Consider the following 18,621-nt stretch of genomic DNA (forward strand, 5'->3'; position numbering starts at 1 on the left):
TGAAGCCTGGCTGAATGCCTGGGCCCGGGGCCTGGTGATCAACGGTGCCAAGAACGGCTGGAGGCCAGTGATGAGCGGTGTACCCCAGGGATTGATGCTGGGTCCTGTCCTGCTTGGGATCTGCGTTAATGAAGATCCGATAGGGCAGAGGACGCCCTCAGGGGGTGTGCAGATGACACAAAGGCGGGAGGAGGGGCTGATGCACCTGAGGGTCATGGTGCCATCCAGAGGGTCCTGGGCAGGCAGGGACATGGGCTGCCTCCTGCAGTTCAACAAGGCCAAGAACCAGGTCGGGACACACCGTGTGCAGGGACGGGGTTTTTTTAGCCCCGGTCCCCCCCCCCCCACCTCGGGGGGCTGTGCCGGGAGCAGCCCCGGAGCCCCCGCCCCGACGGGGCGGGCCGGGCCCGGTGAGGCCGGGGGGGGGGTCTTCCCCCGGGGCCTCCCCTTCGCCGGCGCTGGGGGCGGCCCGAGCCGTGCGGAGCCGTGCGGGTGCCCGCAGCATGGCCGGGCTGCCCGGCGCCGTGCGGACGCGGAGCGGCTCCCCCGGAGCCTCCGCCGCGCTGCCCGCCCCGCGCCTCGCCGCCCTCGACGGCGCCTTCCTCTGCTCGCCGCTCGGGGGGCTGATGGGCGCCCAGGCCGTGAGTACCGGCGGTACCGGCGGTACCGGGGGGGGGCTCGGCCGCGGACCCCGCGGGTGCTGCCCGCTCCTGGCGGAGCTGCGGCCGCGGCGCCGTGCCCGCACTTTCCGTCGGCGGGGAAATCGGTTCGCGGTGCGGCTTGCGGGGCTTTCTGAGCGAGCTTCCGTCTGCCCAATCTTTCCGAAGGCGGGTGCAGGCAACCTGAGGGAATGACGGCCTTTGAATGGTTTTCTTTCCCCTGCAGGCTGATAGTCCAACCCCGTATTCAGTGGCGTTGCCCTGGCCGAAAACAGACTGGATTTCCCTTTGCCCTTCCCCGTCCTTGCTTTCGGATTAATCTCTAACCCCGAGGTGCTGCGGCCTCACGCCCTTTCCCCTTCTCCCCTCGTCAAAGCTGAAGGAAGCTTCTTCTGCTTGTCCTCATGGCCTGGCCTCAACGCCCAGCAGCTCTCAGCGCCGGGCACGGGATGATGCACGCAGCCCCGTGGGACACAAGCTGAGGGACCCGCAGTCCCCGGCAGGGTCTGGGCCATGGGGCAGCACCGTGCCGGTGGGCGAGCTGTGTGGTGCGTGCCCCTCTGCCCCCCCGGCTGGCACCGTGGGGCCGAGCTGCAGGATCCCAGCCCACCACATGACGTGAGCTACAAGCATGTAGACGTTTTTGGTCAGGGGAGGTGTTTGAGGGTAAACCTGCATACAAACAGGTCGGGGAGACAGCGTGCGCTTGCATGAACTGTGACATCCCAATCAGCACGCGTTGGGGCTGCTCATGGGTGCCTGCAGGGCTGTCCCGGGGTGGTCCAGTTGTCCTCCCCTGCAGTCAGGCTTTGGCAGTTGCTTTCGGACAAGCCCAAGGGTCTATGCATTGTCAAAATGAGCAGCAGCAGCATCTCACCCTCCGGCATTGCTTCTGCATCGGAGACAACCACAGAATGAACTGCTCCTGATCCTGGTACCTGAGACTTTGGATGCAACAACGTGCATGCATATGGGTGGGTGTTCACCTGTGTACGGGGCCATGTGTGATCTGTTCCGTTGTTTGCTACAGAGAAAGCCAGTGGTGCCGCCCTTCTTTGCTGGAGAGCCTGTTTGCTTGTGCACCCTCCTCGGCGCAGTGTTGTGCTGGGCAGCAGCAGGATGTGCCCCGAGCAGCTGCTGCAGAACACCTGCTGCTGTCCTGTGCTATCCCAGGCATGGCACAAACCAGGACTCTTTATGATGCTGATGATGGGCAAAAAGCAAAGGACGAGCAGTTAGGGACCTAATTTGCCATAGATGTAAATCCACCCATGGGGGAGGCTAACACAGCTGTGTTAACAAGCACCTGTGTCCAGATTTTGGCTCCTGAGCATGGCTGGGCTGGTTGTGACATGGGAACAAGCACTCAGGGGAGGGTCAGGGAAGAGCATTGCAAGGGGGTGTCTTAAGGAGCATGGGGAGAGAAGGTGCCAAGACCAGTAGAAGCTGCTGCCGTTACCATCTCTGCAGCCCACCAGTGTCACTGCTCAGTCCGTACTGCTTCCTTCCACAGCAGTGTTACATGTGCTTGCACAGCTCCCCAAAACCTCTCCTCTAGGGGCTTCTGCTTTTCTTCCTGCCAGTGAGCTCCAGGGAGCTCGCACACACCATCTCCTGCTGCCAGAGCACGCCTTTTTTTTTTTCTCCTAAGTTTCTCCTGAATGCCTGTTTTGCCATCACGAGTGTTAGAAATCAACGTGAAAGAAAAGGCGGCATTGTCCAGATGGAGGCAACAGCAGCCGAGCACCAAGGCTTTGTGCTCAGTGGGACAAAGGCTGTTGTGTCTCCGGTGTGACAATAAGCAACGCAGACGTTGGTAGCGTCAGCGCGAGCGCCCTGCCAGCTGCTTTCAAAGGGCTGTTCTCCTCCCTGCGGATGGGCCCGCAGTTCCCTGCCAGCTTCACCCGGCTCTGCCAAAACAGAGGCTGGCACCTCCATTCCCAGCCAAGCGCATGAGAAAGCCATCGGATGCAGTCTCCCGTCATGCCAGGATGAGGATGATGGTTGGTGAAGCCCTCGCGGGCAGGAGCTCTCCCTTGGTACCATGATGTTCAGTGGGGCAGGAGCTGGACAGCCCATGCTTGCTGGGATCTGCACAACTGCACTTGGAATCACAGAATCATTTAGGCCGGAAAAGACCTCTAAGATCTGTTTCTTGTGATAAGGTAGCATGAAGCTCACCAGGTGTAAAAGGCCCCAGATGCGGGGTCCCTGTGGTCCCTTAGAAATGCAAACATAAATCCAGTGGGGTTTTTTTTGACACTTGTAGGCACATCAGGAATTGTTTCTCTGCTTATTTCTTGCTGAGCAGTAGAAACAGACTCGGCTATCTGCTTTTTTTTGGAGTACGCTGCAGGTAGCCTGCAGGCACATGATGCTACAATTATGTAGTTAAACCTGCTTGATGCGAAAGGTGAGCCCTAGAAGCTGTTTGCACAGGATGCAAACCGAACCAAACCAGACCACACCTAACCAAACAGCAACAAGCAGCTCGTTTTTTTGTTTCCAGTGATGCTGTACCTGGGGGACGTCACGGCTTAGCTGGGGCCCCAGAAGCCACCACACATCTGGATCCCATCCAGCCCACGTCACATTCCCAGTGCTGTGCCAGCCTGGCACGGAGCAGCTGGGCAAGAAGGGACCTTTGGTGGCAGGGATGCCCTGGTTTCACTGGCTCTGCCTTGCAGGACATCCCTGTGCTGGCTCCTGGGGCCAAAATCTGGAGCAGGGTGACCCCAAGTGATGAGGGTCCCAGATGGAGACCCTGTCCCAAGCTTCCCCGTGGTGACGTTTTCAGGCAGCAGCTAGGATGTGCAGACCCGGTTTCTACACCTGCAGGAATGGCCACCTGAACGCTTTCCCCTTCCCACCCTGCAGGTGCTTGGCCTACTGGTGTGGGCTCTCATTGCCGACACGACCTACCACCTCCACGCAGCATACGGCTGGGTGATGTTTGTGTCCATCTTCTTCTGGGTAGCAACAGTCCTCCTCTTCATGACCTACCTCCTGCAGCTTCCACTGAGGTTCTACGTGATCCCCTGGCCCCTCGTGGTATGTAACCGAGAGTGAGCAAGGGGGCTCCTCCCTGGGAAACGCCTCAGGACAGCCCCGAACCAACCTTTTGCAATAGGTTGTCGCTTTTGACCTTTTGCTTTTTAAGCTTTCGGAAGTGCCTCCAAGCGCAGGCTGCTGGGTGTACTGCAGAGCCCAGACCTCACCGCCTCTTCTTTGCCTTCCCCAGCTGGTGATCTTCAACGCTGCAGCAACCATTCTGTACATCACCGCCTTCATAACGTGCTCCGCAGCCGTCCAGCCTACCTCGTGGCGCCAGTGGGATTACAACAGAAGAGCCGCAGCGTCCGTAAGTACAAGCACACAGGCGAGGGCTGACGTGCTTAAGCCACCGCGCTCACACATCACTGTGCTCCTCTTCCAGTTTTTCGCCTGCCTCGTGATGCTCACCTACGGGGTGAGCACGTTCCTCAGCTTCCGTGCCTGGAAAGGACTTGGCAGCAACGCAGCCACCAGCCAAGTGACCAACCATGCATGAAGAGCAGCGTGCACCCGGGCAGGGTGGCTCAGTGCAGCACGTCACCGAGCCACTCATGCCACCGGGGCTCCTTCTCCATCGGCAGTGGTGGCAGCAGCCATCGCTGCTGGCCCGCATGCCACGGTCATGTGGAAGCTGTGCTGTGGTCTCAGGTGATGCTTCTAGCTGACGTGTCCACAGTGCAAACCCACCATGACTGGTGCCATCACCGGCAACCTCACCAGGAGGCTGAGGGCTCACCGGAGGCTGAAGCTCCTGCATGTCCTTGGGACTTGTGCCTGCCCTCACACACCCCAGAGGAACCAGATCCTCGCTGGAGCAGCACTGCTGAGGGGATTCATTTGGCAAAGTCCAGTACTAGAACTCAATAAAGCAAGCTCAGGTTCCTATCTCTGGTCATTTGCAGCCACAATGTAAATAAATGCAATTAATTTGTATCAATGCGGGCTGAGCTGAAGAATGAAGGCTAAGCCAAGGAAGAAGTCTAAACTATTACTGTATTGATTTTAAAAAAATGAAACAAATTTTATGCTTTAAATAAAAACCTTCTTAAATCTAACATTTGAGTCTGTCAAGAAAATAATTCTCTTTTTATGAGAAAGAAGATGGCAGGTACATCCGCAGAATGGAAAGTGGAGATTTCGCTGGCCCAGAAGACCACCATTTCCTAGCGTGTACCGGCATTACAACCCAGCCCACAGGGAGAAGGCACAAAGTCCACGGGGTTCACGTTGCTTTGCTGCATGCACGTACCATGAGCACAAGAACACGAGGAGTGCAAAGGCTTTGCTGTGCTCCCTCCTGTAGACACAAAGGTCTTGGTGCTGCATGAGGCACTGAGTTAATGTTTCCACCACTTCCCTTTTAGAATTTGCTTTAGCAAGGCAGTTATGTCTGTCAGCTACAGGTGGTCTTCAAAAAGCTAAACTAAGGCTGCAAATGCTCTGGGAGCAAACAGGAGGTCAGAGCCTTAAGAGCAGGCTGACCCATACATGAACACAGAACCGTGCCGCACCACCACTGCTGGAGACAAGTTCAGTTTTGGTATCTTGGAGACGGGCTGGCACTTGTCAGAACTAGAACTGCTGCCCAGCCAGACACAGCAACGTTTCCTTTCACATCCTCCTTGTACAAGCTAGTAGAAACAGATGAAATAAATTTAATCTATTTACAGAAAGCTGTCACGCAGTAAGCTATACCGCAAACTTACCACATACCCTGTTTGCGTGGATCTAATTTTAACAACTGGTCTACAGAGGTAGGCTCAGGAAATTTAGCTACATTAATGAAAGGTAGGAATTTAAAAGGGATTGAATAAACTGCATTAGCCCCTGACAGATCTGCTTTAATTTGCTGTGGAGGAAGAGTGGGGTAAATGAAGTGTCAGGTTTTACCAGCTATAAATACATGTTAAAAAATCAATAAGAAAATTAGCATCTTTATGAATTTTTGTGATAAAGTTAAAACTCTTAAAAAGTAAAGTCAGACTTGCACACGTAGTCCATCATATATAGAAATTTAATCTCTTAAAAAAGACCCTCTGCCTGACGGAAAACACATCGAGCCAGAGACTAGTCATGGAAGTGTCACAGAGAGATGAGAAATACAGAATATATTCTTCACATATAGAAGAGCAGTATAGAAGCAGAAAGGATTCTGTCTGAATGGCTCCACTCAAACTGGGGGAGTTTTGTTGCAAACCTTTGTGGTGAAGACTGTGGTCTAAAATTGAAATGAAAAAGGAGCAACAACAACAAACTTCATTATGAGTTGTTATCGATACACCTGAATACCTACAAACAGCACGAATGACTGTATTTGGCTGTGAAAAACCTTCGTAATACAGAGAGCTTAACTACACCCCCACCTCACAACTAAGCTGTTAAAGCTATTTGAACATGCTACTTATGTTATTTTACAAAATAAATTAATCTGAAAATGCTAAATTGTGAATTAGTGAGTTAAGAAAGCAGAACAGTACAGATCTATCAGCAGCAAGAAATGAAACACCACACTTCTGTGAAATGGTGAATAGTGACTTTGGTATACAGTTAACACTGAGACACACGTCCCCATCAATATATGAATTCAATCATAACAATTACAAGAGAACTTGCTTAAAATACAAACTCCCTCCAGTAAGGAACTGTCTGAGGTATTCATTCAGACTGCTGTTATTTTACATACTCATCTAGAGCAATTGTAACAGAAAAAGAAGAAAAAATATCTTTCCAGTAAAAAAATGTCAGGAACATTTTTAGTTTTAGTTGCAAACAATTATTTTAGCTCAACAATTAACAATTAAAATATTTCAAAAGAATTCTTTTAAAAGATGATCAAATCTGCTGCTGTCATTAAAAAGTCACAGGCAAGAAGTTAACTTAAGAGCTCCAGTCCATACACTAGCAGCAGAAAGCCAACTAGATTTAAGTCTTAAACTCCGCAATTTTAACCTCAGGATTCAAATGGGAAGGAAGCTGCATCTAGTTTGTATTCAAAACACAACCCAATGTTTCTTTTCTTTTTTTTTCCCCCCCCCCCTGCACTGGGAATAAGTGCCTCAGAGCACTGCCTCTTCTTGTGCACACTGCCTCTGCCTGTGCACATCAGAGCACTGATTTCTGTGCTCGTGGAAAATGCCTGTGTGGCAAGGAGTCCTCACTGGTATTCAAAAGAACTATTTCAGTTCAAGAATAAAAGCCTAGTACCGTTGAAATGACTGGCAGAGGCCAACAGGAACAGGACTTCATCTCGTTTGTTCTGGTAGACATTTCCTGTCCACAAACAAAAACTGGTAATGGCCTGGCCACAGTTTAGCTCCATCTAGGTTCTCATCAGGCAACAGCCACTGACCAGCACCTTCACCACCACTGCAGCACACCTCCCCTGCGGCATCAATCATGCACTCTGTGTTTCTATCCACTCTTACACTTTTAAAGACGTACTTGCTTTGCCTGAGCATGTCATTAATCTGCTGCTTAATGTGTCTGAACAGCCTAAGAACAGCGGCTCGTTGTAGCTTCAAATACATTTTAACTCCAAGCGCCATCAGAGATGCAGCTGGGATTTTGTGACAGGCTTATGGCTGCAGCTCCACTAGCAAGCAACTCATCTATTTTTCAACTCATGTTGAAAAATGTGTTGCTTTGTTAATGTTGCCAACAGTTCGAGAGCAAACGCGTGCATTTGCATCAGCATGCTATTTAGAGCAGTAAATGACATGATGGTAAACATGGCTGTGCCCAATCTGCCATCATGCCTACAGTACTAGAACGAACACAGCTCTGCCACTGCCAAACGGAAAGTAAGAAACTACAGACATAGGCCAGATTTGGATTCTTCACGGTTATTTTTTCAGTGTAGAATAGCTGGGGCCTGAACAAAAGTGAACCAGAGAACTTCACACATTAAGAATGAGACTTACGTTAGCCAAAGAGCAGACAGATTTGCACACTAGCATATCAATTCTCACAGAGCAGAGAGGCAGTCTCATGCTGGAACATCTACATACTAAAACATATTCCTCCGCTAGAAAGCCGTAGCACGCAAGATCATATAAAGTTAAAAAAAAAAAAACAAAAGGCATTGACAAGGAGAAACTCAGCATTATGTATTTGCACCTGTCCTTCCAAGAGCTGGACAGACACACTTCTTACACTACCTTCTTGATTCTGAGAAGTTCTGCCATCTGGGGAGATGGTTAAGATGTCAACCCATAAAACACACGTACAGCCCTATCTATTGTCCTCAGCGTGCTGAGCTTCTCACTGTGTGCAACAATTAGAGTGGTGCACAAATACTATGTACTTATTAAAAACAATTACAGTAGTAGGGTTGAAATTTTCTTCTTCTGTGGTTATTGAATACCAACGTGTTTCTAGGATCAGGTATCTGACAGCATAGACTGGAGGGTGAAAGAGTTTTCATCATGTAAAAGCACCTTGATTCTTGTGACCTTTAGTGTTTTAATGTCCAAATGAAAGCAGTAGCACTCATCTGGAAAGGAAAGTAGTGCATGAACTGTTCTAGGAGGAGGATATTGATGATTTGTTTAATGATGTCACCACTAATCCACTGCTTAAATCCAGACTTCGACCTTCTTTTTCCTATAAAAAAAAAGAGAAAAAGAAATCCTTGACTCAGTGCTGCTTTGGAATAAGCAGGCTTTTAAATTCAAAAGATAAAACGGGAAATTCATATTCTGCCTTTTAAATCGATATAAAATTACATGTTACCTGAACATCTATGACTGCATGCAGCTTGCTGTGAGACTTGAAAAATCCTTAGCAGAGAATTTTTCTCCTATTCACATCTGTTTTTTCCTATTCATATCCAAAATTCAGCACAAGATTGTGCAAGAAAACCTGGAGTAAGTACTTCTGCATCATTCTGCCAGCTGTATGTCGGCTCAAAGCAGCATCTTGCTTACATCTGGTTAAGAATACCCAGCCAGCAGACTTACACAATGCTCTAGAAACTAGTGAAATCTACCTTCTGTGAGTTTGCCTCTCAAGTGTCTCTAAAAGCACAAACCCCAACTGAAACTACTCCTGCTGCTGAGACACAGAACGTCTCCTCAACCTGCTTCCATTTTTGCAAAACTTGAAGGGGTGAGGGGAGGAGGCAGACAACAAGACAGCTCTGACAACAACTTTGACTCTTTTGCTCCTTTGTCAAATGTGACTGGAAAGTACTTGCATGTATTTCATTTCCTTAGGAAAGAGCCCACCCAAAATCCTTCTTTAATATTATTCTTTAGTCAGTTGTTTTTCCAGCCCAGCCAGAGAGGAGAAATACAACTGGAATACGTTTAGAAAGCTTACTTTGGATTGTCTGGAAAAAATGAATACCACAAAATACCTGAGCAGTTGGGGCTGGCCAGGACCTCAGTCACCTGGTCCAACTCCCTGCTCAGGTGAGGCCACCTAGAGCACACTGTCCAGGACCATGTCCAGCCATCCTCTGAATGTCTCCAAGGACGGAGACTCCACAACTTCTTTGGGCAACTTGTGTCAGTGCTTGGTCATCCTCACAATAAAAAAGCATTTCTTTATGTTCAGATGGAAATCAACCTTCAAAGACGCCAAAAGCATGAGTTTCTCCACATATCAACTTCATCCATGTTTTCTAGAAGTTATTAAATGTGCAGTTCGAGTTTGATAGCCAAACTCAGTTATTTTCCTTTCGATCCTCTATAACCGTTGAATAAATGCTGTTACCTGCTTTAGTAATACTGCCTTCAGTACTCTCAGGCAGAGCTATACAAAAATGACAGCCATTATACCAATGAAAATAAACAATGCAACATACTTACAGCTCTGTAATCCAAGAACATTTCTTTGAAAGCCAGGAAGTCAGTAAATGTGAGAAGCATGTCAAATATATCACCTGCCATTTCGTCTTTGTGCTGTCTATAGACGGAAGAAGTTGGGGAATTAGAAAATGTTCTGTGAAATAAATTCTTATTTTAAAATAGTATGAAATTAAAAGTGGTGCCAGGACAAGTAGAACAGTACCAAACTTTAAATAAGAATATTATAGGCCTCTCATAAAGCAAAATTCTAGACAAATATTACTATGCAGTATTTCCAAACCAAATACATTAATATATTTATCTAAATACAAGATGTAAGAGTATCAAACCAGTCCTAGGAAACCAGACAAAGGACATGACCTGTAAGTCAGAAGAATTAATATTCAACTAGCATTTATTTTAGATATTCAAAACTAGAGAAATAATATAAGTTGTCCTTTTGATAGCTTCGTAAACAACTACTAGTAAAGTTATCCACTTTAATCAAAAGAGGGTACAGCCCACAGAGACAGAGAGCATAATGAAAATACATCAGGGAGGTGGGCAATGTGAAAGTCTGTTTTTAAAGTTCTAAGTAAAAGAAGGTTTGGATAAGAGTGTTTTTTTTTTTTGGTTGTTGCTGTTGCAGCTGTTGTTGACTTTTTTTTTTCAGTTTACCAGCAGTCTGTAGAAAAAAATTATATAAAAAAAATTTGGTGTTCTCATCCTGATTTCTAGTCTTATCCCTCAAAACCCAACATATTTCAGCATGTTAGCTCTGAAATTTAGAATAGCAAAGCATGTTGGAAACAAGGAAAGTGGTCAGTCAGTAGCACTGCATACATGAACTGGATTACTACTACCGTTAAGGAGGAACCTCCTTCTCAAGGGAGAACTGTCAAACCTAAGTTTTAATCCAGACAGAAAAAAAAAAAGAAATGTATGTAATTCACACCCAAGGAAAAGCAAAGCAGAAGACTTACTGCAACGACATTGTGAAAGCTGTCATATTAAAACCAGGAATCCGATCAAGTAGTTTTTCTTCAATGTATTTCTCTACTAGTGAGATCTAAAAAATATAAAAAATACACACCCCAATATACTAAATAATTCAACTGGAAAAGAGTAAACTTTGTTATGCACATTTAAAACATATGTTGTTTAGTACAGTAATAGACTTCTATTCCAGAGTTATAAAGATGTTTTGATGAAAGTTTTGTAAGCTTTCAGGTGGAGCGAAGAGAAAGGAACCTAAGGCTCCAGAAAGTATCTTTCTGGCTCACAGATCCTGACAGTGCTTGAAAAAAGAGACAGAGGGCAGTTAGTTGGCTTTGCTCCATGTAAACCCAATATTTTATGAAGGGGGGAACACAAGACCTGCCACTCTCCTCAGAAGAATAACAAAAAAGCAATACGTGCAAAGAATAGGAAAAAGTATCTTACATATTCATTAAAAATAGAAGTATAGATGAGCTTGTTTTCTTCTGAGTCATCAAACTCCTGGTAGTGCTTCTCCATAAAAGACCTCTGTATTAACTGGAAATCATCATCTGGACCACAACAAAAAGACATCATACAGTTAGGAGTGTAGTCATTCTTTTTCTAACACAAACACCTCATTCACCAGTTCCCTGTTTCCCTGAGGCAACCAGAGAGCCCTGCACATGTGCAGTTAGTCACACCAGTACCGCAGCTGCTGCTGAGCCAGTTTCTGACCCATCTGTGACTTATCAAGAGAGAGGCTGCTGGCAGAGGGAAGCAATACTTCAGTGAAGGGAGCCACATCACCGTGGCAGCAGCACATCAGCCTATGTTTTGGCAGCAAACGGAACAGGATGAACATGTCCCACCTAGCAAGATCCACAATCACTCCTTGTAATTTCATTTCCATTCAGCCTTAAAACAGGAAGACTTTTTTTTGTTATGTTTTGTTATTAAGGTTATTTATACAGAACCACCTTTAGTTCAGGATTTTGAGTCATCAAAAACTTGTATTTTTTATAAAATGAATGCCCCTTCCCCTATAAAAATTCATTTTTTTCCCCTTGAATTCAAAGAGTATTAGTGAAACTCCCAGATTTATTTTCAATTGCTGAAGAATTTTTTTCTAGATGTGGACACGAACTTGGCAGGTTACCACCAAATTCAACAGAACAGGTATAAGCATCAAATTTACACATACATAGTGCTAAAATACACCAGAATCAGCTTTCTAAACGCTATCACTTCCAATATGATTTGATGGCATTTCTTCAGATTCAACTGCACCACCAGGCAAACTGAGGCTGCAGAATCTACAATCACTCTGCGAAGGATGTGGGCAAAAAATATTATACACCGCTCTTACGAAGCAGCCGGCAGTTGATCAGCATAAATTCTCTCGGCATCCTCAGCTTCCTAGCACACACTCACCTCTTGCTTAAAACTACGGTCCTGAGAATTTAGGACTTTTCACTGCCTAAGCTCGCATGGTAAGACTGGCACCACTCAACATTCCTCCTACCAACAGGCGCTGCCACGTTACGGGTGTACACGTACATGCAAGTTGCGTGAAACAAAATGAGCTCAGAAGGTTAGCCTCGACAAGTGGTAAAACACGATGACACCCATCTTCAGCTACAGAACATCGACAGTTGCACAAGGCAGCAGTACCAGGCGCTGGGTACTACAGCACCAAGCTAGTGATCATGACAAGAAAGGAAGGAAAGTTGCCATAAAGGAGGCAGGGGCTATTTTGGCTCCCTAAGCCTGGCTACCAGATGAGCAGCTTGCTGTATTTTTAGCACCCATCTTGTCGTGTGTAACTGCTTGCAGAGCTTACCCATTATAATATCCTCCAGATACCCAACAACTGCATCAAACTCTGCATCAGAAGGGGAGGAGCTGAAAGCAGAGGAAGACCGTATTGCATAAGCATACATTCCAATCACAGTAGAAATAAATGTTAAAATTAAGTGTTAACAAAAGCTTAAGTGCAAACGAGCCCAGAAATAGTACATAATTTCCTAGTTTACACCTACAAAATAATCCACAACACTGATAATGAAGCTGCTGCATGGGGATTCTTATCGGGCCTCTAAAATACTTTCCCTAAATAGATGCCTAATTAAAGAAAAAATGTTTTCTGGCATTACTGTTAAGGTAATTCCAGTCCTGATGCAGAAGGGATGTAAAGAATAATAATTAAGCATTTTCCATCCCACAAATCCAGGCTGCTACCACAAGCTTTACTTCTGCTCTCTTCCCTGCATAACTCTACATGGTGATCACGGAACTCTAGGCACTCTAGAGAATATTTTGCAATACTTGGTCTTCTAGAACCATTTAATATATACAAGTATTATATCATGGAAGACACTTAAACGTTTTTCTTATGCAAGAAACATCTCTCCGTGCTACAAATAAAGGGCACAATCTCATAACGCCCTTCTGTTACAAGCAAGTGTTAAACACTGGTATGGATCTAAAGTCATCCAGGGAAGGAGCCTTTATTACCAGCATTCAGGACCCCAGATCTCTCCGCTTATTTTAGTGTTATTGTGAAGCTTGCTCAGACACATTAGATAATCCACAGAATTTCCTTGGCCTCGCATTCAGAACTCATCTTTAGTGGACTAAACTCTCCCTGCACTCTGCAGCAGATGAAAGACAGTTTTTTCTGACATATCACCCCACAGGACATTTGTCTTCAAGAAGAAAGTTAGTTTTGATCAGTGTAAGCACCATTTAAATTAATTTTAAATTTGTCTCTATTATCTCTCAAATATTTCTCTAATAAATTAGAGCAGACCACTCAGACTAAGTTTTCAAACTAAATTTTAAAAACCTCATTATTTTGCTGTTGAACAACAGTCAGCAAAATTAATCCAAGAGCAATTTAACTGTCTAGCCATAGGGCTCATTCTGACCAAGCAAAATGTTTGAATAAGGAATGCGTCTGATCACCAGGTGACGTTCTAGCAACGTTTGCGATCTGTTAAACCCTGAAGAAGAGCAGAAGTCCGGCAAATGGAAACTCATGCTCTTCCACCAGAGGGCATGCCACCACCAAAAGTGGAGTTTACACAGAGCAGCCACAGCATTACATACTGAAGCATCATGTTCAGGCAACAGGGCTTACCACTTTCCATTTATGTGCAAAGAAAGGAGACTTTGCAATGGATAATTTATTATTTTTTTCTTCTCCTGCAAATAAGCACTACCACCACTTTTTATAGCTTCTATTTTATAGCTTATTCTATTAATTTAAGTCGCAGTTTCAGCTCGTGAATATTAGCTGTTCCAAAACAGCAGCGATTGCATCTCTCTATACAACACACCTACATCTGCACAGCAAATACAAGCTCACAAACCTTGTCACATCTGGGCCAGCACAACCTGTGTTGCTGACATGCGGGCAAGGGAAATTGTGGCCTTTCAGTTCGCAGGGTTTGACAAATGAACCAAATCTATGAACCTGATTGACAGAGGCATACGCACACACTCCCTCCTCCCACAGGCTTTAGAAGAAAAGTAGGCCAGACAGATGTGGGGCAAAGCAGCATCTTAGAATCTACCAGAGTAAAATTTGGTTGAGATCACCTGTAGGTGGTCTCAGGCATCTAAGAGGCACATTCAAACACACAGAAATACTGTCTTGTTAAAATCTGTGATGTAAGACAATATATGGACTTGAAAAGGAATGAGAAATTATGAATTTAAAGTGAAGGCAGAGAACAGTTTTCAGCCTTAGATTTCAGCGTTTGTTGGGATCACCCAGCAAGGCCTGTCTGGCACTGCGCTCACTGCGGCTGCATTTGTTTTGTCTTCATCTAAACTCTGAACTTTTCCCTCCTGGGGCTTTGCATTGTTCCGTGTCCACGTTCTCCTATGAGGCAGTATCTGCTAATGACATCTGCTAATGACTGTGGTGTCAATTAATTCTCGTAATTACATTCCAATTACGATATTTTAACTAGGAAATAGTTTATTGAAAATCTGTACAGAATGTAGCATACTTACATGGCTACACCAAAGTTCTCCTCATCTGAAGCCTCCATCATTACCGCATAACCTACCAGACCAGAGGAGAGACAATCCGCTGCACTGCTGCTGTCAGCGGTCGCTCCTTCTTTTTGGAGGAAGCACTAAAGAACAATATGCAACTTAGCGTTAATAAAAATTCAATCTTTAAATTACCGTAACATTTTTCAAACAACAAATCAGCAGAAAACCTTTAATTGTTAGATGCGGGAATTTCAAAAGCTTCAAGTTCTCCCCCAAATTATTGCTGCTGCTTCTCTGTAATAACCCGAATTCTCGAGGAACTTTCTCAGTCGAGCCCTCAGGCCCGGGCTCCGCCGGGTGGTGCGAGGGCCCTGCGCGTCCCGCGGGGCGCCGGCCCGGGCTCCTCGGGTCAGCCCAGCCCCCGGCCCAGCCCAGCCCGGTCCGGTCCTGCCCGCCCCGTGCCCCTCAGAGCCCCCTCAGAGCCCCCTCACCCCGCAGCGCCCGGCCGGGCCCGCGCCTCCCGCCCCCTGCCCGCCTCCATCCCCGCGGCCCGGCTCGGCCGTTACCTGGGAAACGCTTCCTTCCGCCCGCGCCTCAGCCAATCGCGGAGCGGAGGCGGCCGCGCAGGGCCCGCCCATCGCAAGAGTAGCCAATGGGAGAGCGCGGGCGGCGGGGGGGCCGCTCCTGCTGCTGCCTCCCCGCGGGGCAGGGCCCCGGAGGCCGGAGCCTGGCGGCGCCCGGCGGGGGGGGAGCGCCCGTCAGCGGCGCCCGTCAGGGCTCTGAGCGGAGCCCGTTTGGGGTCCCCCGAGCATAAACGGCCGCCTGCCGCCCGCTTCCTCCTCGCGGCTCCGAGAAGCGAAAGAACCGAAGAACGCCCAGCAGTCTTCCAGACGTTTTATTTGCGAACGGACAACTCGCTACAGTTCACTTTTCCCTTGCGGGGCTGCTCGCGTTTCCTACCTCCAAACGCTGCGGGCTTTTTGTGCGTGAAATGAATAGGACAGTTCTCTGCAACAGAGCTCCTTCCTGCGGTGCCGTTGGCTTCCTCTGCCCAGTGCCAGCCGCAGGGAAGATGGTCCAGGGCAAAGTTTTCCATAGCATTCACATCTTCGTTTCAAGAAGGCGTGCAGGCACTTAGCCCTATGTCCACAAAGGTCCCCTTCCTTTCAATAGGGCACCTAGAAGCCTTTATGGACCCGGGCCACAAAGAGCAGCTGATATTAATCAGGAGTCCTAAAAACTTCTGAAAATTTTACTTAGTTAGTCCTCACCAGGGAAACCAAAGCCCTGAAGTTACTGGCACCCATTAAGGCAGAGTTCAGAAGGGGGTGTAGCTTTGTGCCTAGTGGTGCATGTGGAAGCATTTAAAACTTCATTTCAAAGGGTTCTGAAATTCAAAGATCGTTTTGGCAGTGACTGTCTTTACAAGTTTGCTTATTGAGGCTGAGCAGGAAAAAGTGAGCTGGAGAACTCCACAGTGGAGGTCTCCAGCTGGAAAAGTGGAGAACACCAAAACACGATCAAACAGTCAGTGAGGAAAGGAAGGCCCCCAGGCACAGGTTTGCCATTCTGACTTTAATCAAAAGAGGCTTCCAGAGGGGGAAAGAATTCACATTGTAGCAAAAAGACTGAATAATAAAAAGAACCAAGGATTAGCCTGTATTTGGAAAAAAAATAAGAAAAGGATGCCTATAACTTTCCTAATTAACACCTTTGAGGCTCACTGGAGACTTTTCCCTCTCCTTCCTCTGGAGGAAATTCAGCACCCTGAAGGTAACAAGGGTAGAATTTTAGAGGAGCTGCTACACAGCTTGGCTGGGGGAGCTGCAGTGCTCTCAGTTCCTATTTAGGTCAGGAGGAAGCAATGGTACTCAGCATGAAGCGTAGGCCTCAGTTTTGCTTTGTTAATACTTGACAGTAAAGATGATAGAAGATTTTAAAAATAAAATACATCACAGCATGAGAATTCATTACAATAATCTCTGCTACTGAATCACTGCCAAGAAGGGGGACGTTTCTGGTGTAAATTGTGTGTGAAGGAGTCAAGTTCTACTATATATCCAAATCATTTTCAAAAAAAGCAACCTGTACAAGCCTTAAGAGTCATAGCCTCAGTTGGTGCAAAATAAGTATAATTCCACTGACTTTTGTGCTACTTCACCAACACTAGGTGTGAACCCTGATTCCTCGTAGAAACCAAATAAAACAGTCAAAAGCTGCCTGCTGAAATACATCCTCAACATACAAATGTCACAAATGTATAATTGAAGTAGAGCAGAGATCCCCCCAATATCCCTACCAAAAATACAACGTGTGGCCCCAAACCTGATCAGAACAGGACTGATACATGGCAATCAAGGTGCATTTTTAGAGTTACAGAGTAAGAATGAACTTGCTCTCCAAGTAACATTTTTCCCCTCGAATAAACTGGCTCAGAGTTCTCCAATCCATTAAGATAGCTCAATATTTTCAAAGTGAACATAACTTTCAAAAACAATACTGATTAAAAAAGATGTTTGCAGATACCTTAAAAAATACCCAGAATATCAAATTAATTCCAGTCCAGCATTATAATTAGTTAATAATAGCTCCTGAAAATTATATCCTCACAAAAAAATGTGGGTATTGAAGTTAAAATCATCAGAAATACTATGTACTTGAAAATACCGCCAATCTTTTAACAGTTAAAAACAAATCAAAACTTTCTTTGGAATCACCGAGTTATTAAAATGTGAATTTCTTTACAGTCTCCACACTGTCCTTTCAAATCAGTCTGTGTACAGATCAAGTCTTTGAGCAGTTTAATATCCACTGTTGGAAAATACAGTCTCTGACCAGCAGGAGGCTACATTAAACAGGAAACATTGGCATTCTTTTTTTGTACTGACTTCTGCCAAAAATAGAGACTTTCAAGCACAAGACAGAATGGCCCTGCTTTAGGAGATGCTTTCTCTTCTTTTCTTTCTAAAATGCATTGTATGTGTACTTCCAGTGCAAATCTTTTCAGCACTTGTGACAGGCGAAAAGGAAAGGGGGAGGAAGAGAGATGCTCTCCTACGCTTTTCCTTGGAGTAACCAATAGCCGTAACACACTGAACTACCAGCTTTCCTTACTGTTGAAACCAGTCCACATTGCTGGCAACCTGAAATAGCTTATTAAAAAGATCTCGTTTTTAAGATAAACAGATTACACTTTAGCATGAAATCTGGCCGTGGCTATGGTTCTATGTGCGTAAAGATTGGTTAGAGATGCTTTCCCCTTTCAGTATTGGTTGAAGTTCATTAAAAACAAGTCTGTGGTATTTCTCCACGTGTCATGAAATGTGAGAAATCTGTCTGACTCGGGTTTGTATCTCCTGTCGACACAAAGGGCAGGTCTCCAGTTGCAAGGCACACTCCATGCACAGGTCACTGGAGGAGAAAGAAAAACAGTTAAAGCCTGTATTCACAATGTGAAAAACTAGAAGAAAAAATCCAAGCATTAAGTAGTTTCTTTAGCCTGCTAGAAAAGCAATCAAGATAAGTGTTTCAGCGTGGGGATTAGGAATTGCAAATCTAGTATTGTGGATCCACAGGCTTTGACAGGAGGTCCTGCTGCTCTGCATCTTACAGACCTAAAACTGCACATGCAGTTGGTGAGGATTACACTTGAACAAAAGTGTCCCATCTCCACATTTGCTTTGGTTTGGAAAATAAGAGTCCCTGTGCCTTGCATGAATCTGTCTCAACTTGTGGCTGAGGCACATTGAACATGTCTGTTCTTTTTAAACTTTGTGGCATCCAGACTGGAAGACCCATGGCAAGACTGCTCCCATGAGTGCTCTAAAAACATTACAGGAGTGGATTTTGTTGGATTAACTTCCCAGTTAGGCCACTTAAAACACAGGAAAGCGCTGCTATGGTACTCCTCATATTGCTGCCCCATTTTTACCTTTTAGAGCTATGTGACTTGAGACAATCCATTTATTGAATGTTTAATGAATATTTGGATACATGAGTTTTTTGCTCCCCGCACATGATCTGGATCTTGTAGCACTGGTACTAAGCCAGTACTCAGCAAATCCTTTGAGATCAAGGAATTGGATAGACAATGCTTATGTCCCTTACACCTATGTCCCTTGCCCAAGGACAGC

At 46.1% G+C, this 18,621-nt stretch overlaps 3 protein-coding genes across 9 annotated transcripts in view; 1 reads left to right on the plus strand and 2 right to left on the minus strand.

Annotated features, from left to right (window-relative positions):
• PLLP (plasmolipin) lies at positions 1-4,764 on the plus strand. Of its 4 annotated transcripts, XM_083852069.1 has the most exons (5): positions 536-641; positions 886-1,277; positions 3,537-3,710; positions 3,901-4,020; positions 4,096-4,764. In XM_083852069.1, exons 2-5 carry the CDS (start codon positions 1,173-1,175, stop codon positions 4,207-4,209), a joined length of 513 nt encoding a protein of 170 aa, XP_083708195.1. In that variant the 5' UTR covers positions 536-641; positions 886-1,172; the 3' UTR covers positions 4,210-4,764. The 4 variants fall into 4 exon arrangements, with proteins under 4 accessions (XP_083708193.1, XP_083708194.1, XP_083708195.1 ...); XM_083852067.1 differs by lacking the exons at positions 536-641; positions 886-1,277 and adding an exon at positions 1-289; XM_083852068.1 differs by lacking the exon at positions 886-1,277 and having other exon boundaries at positions 412-641.
• Positions 4,765-5,709: 945 nt separating this feature from the next.
• ARL2BP (ARF like GTPase 2 binding protein) lies at positions 5,710-15,079 on the minus strand. Of its 3 annotated transcripts, none has more exons than XM_083852064.1 (7): positions 15,055-15,079; positions 14,504-14,628; positions 12,324-12,385; positions 10,946-11,052; positions 10,486-10,571; positions 9,524-9,620; positions 5,710-8,315 (listed from the first exon to the last, which is right to left on the minus strand). In XM_083852064.1, exons 2-7 carry the CDS (start codon positions 14,542-14,544, stop codon positions 8,235-8,237), a joined length of 474 nt encoding a protein of 157 aa, XP_083708190.1. In that variant the 5' UTR covers positions 14,545-14,628; positions 15,055-15,079; the 3' UTR covers positions 5,710-8,234. The 3 variants fall into 3 exon arrangements, with proteins under 3 accessions (XP_083708190.1, XP_083708192.1, XP_083708191.1); XM_083852066.1 differs by lacking the exon at positions 15,055-15,079 and adding an exon at positions 14,980-15,050; XM_083852065.1 differs by lacking the exon at positions 15,055-15,079 and adding an exon at positions 14,716-15,040.
• A 288-nt stretch (positions 15,080-15,367) lies between these two features.
• RSPRY1 (ring finger and SPRY domain containing 1) overlaps positions 15,368-18,621 on the minus strand; it is a 42,263-nt gene continuing 39,009 nt past the window's right edge. For both annotated transcript variants that reach the window (XM_083852059.1, XM_083852060.1), the window contains exon 16: positions 15,368-17,899. In XM_083852059.1, the coding sequence (XP_083708185.1) occupies positions 17,803-17,899 (97 nt within the window). In that variant the 3' untranslated portion in view covers positions 15,368-17,802. The remainder of the gene's footprint in view (positions 17,900-18,621) is intronic.

The sequence above is a fragment of the Anser anser genome (genome assembly GCF_964211835.1).
Source record: "Anser anser genome assembly, chromosome: 11".
Lineage (NCBI taxonomy): Eukaryota > Metazoa > Chordata > Aves > Anseriformes > Anatidae > Anser > Anser anser.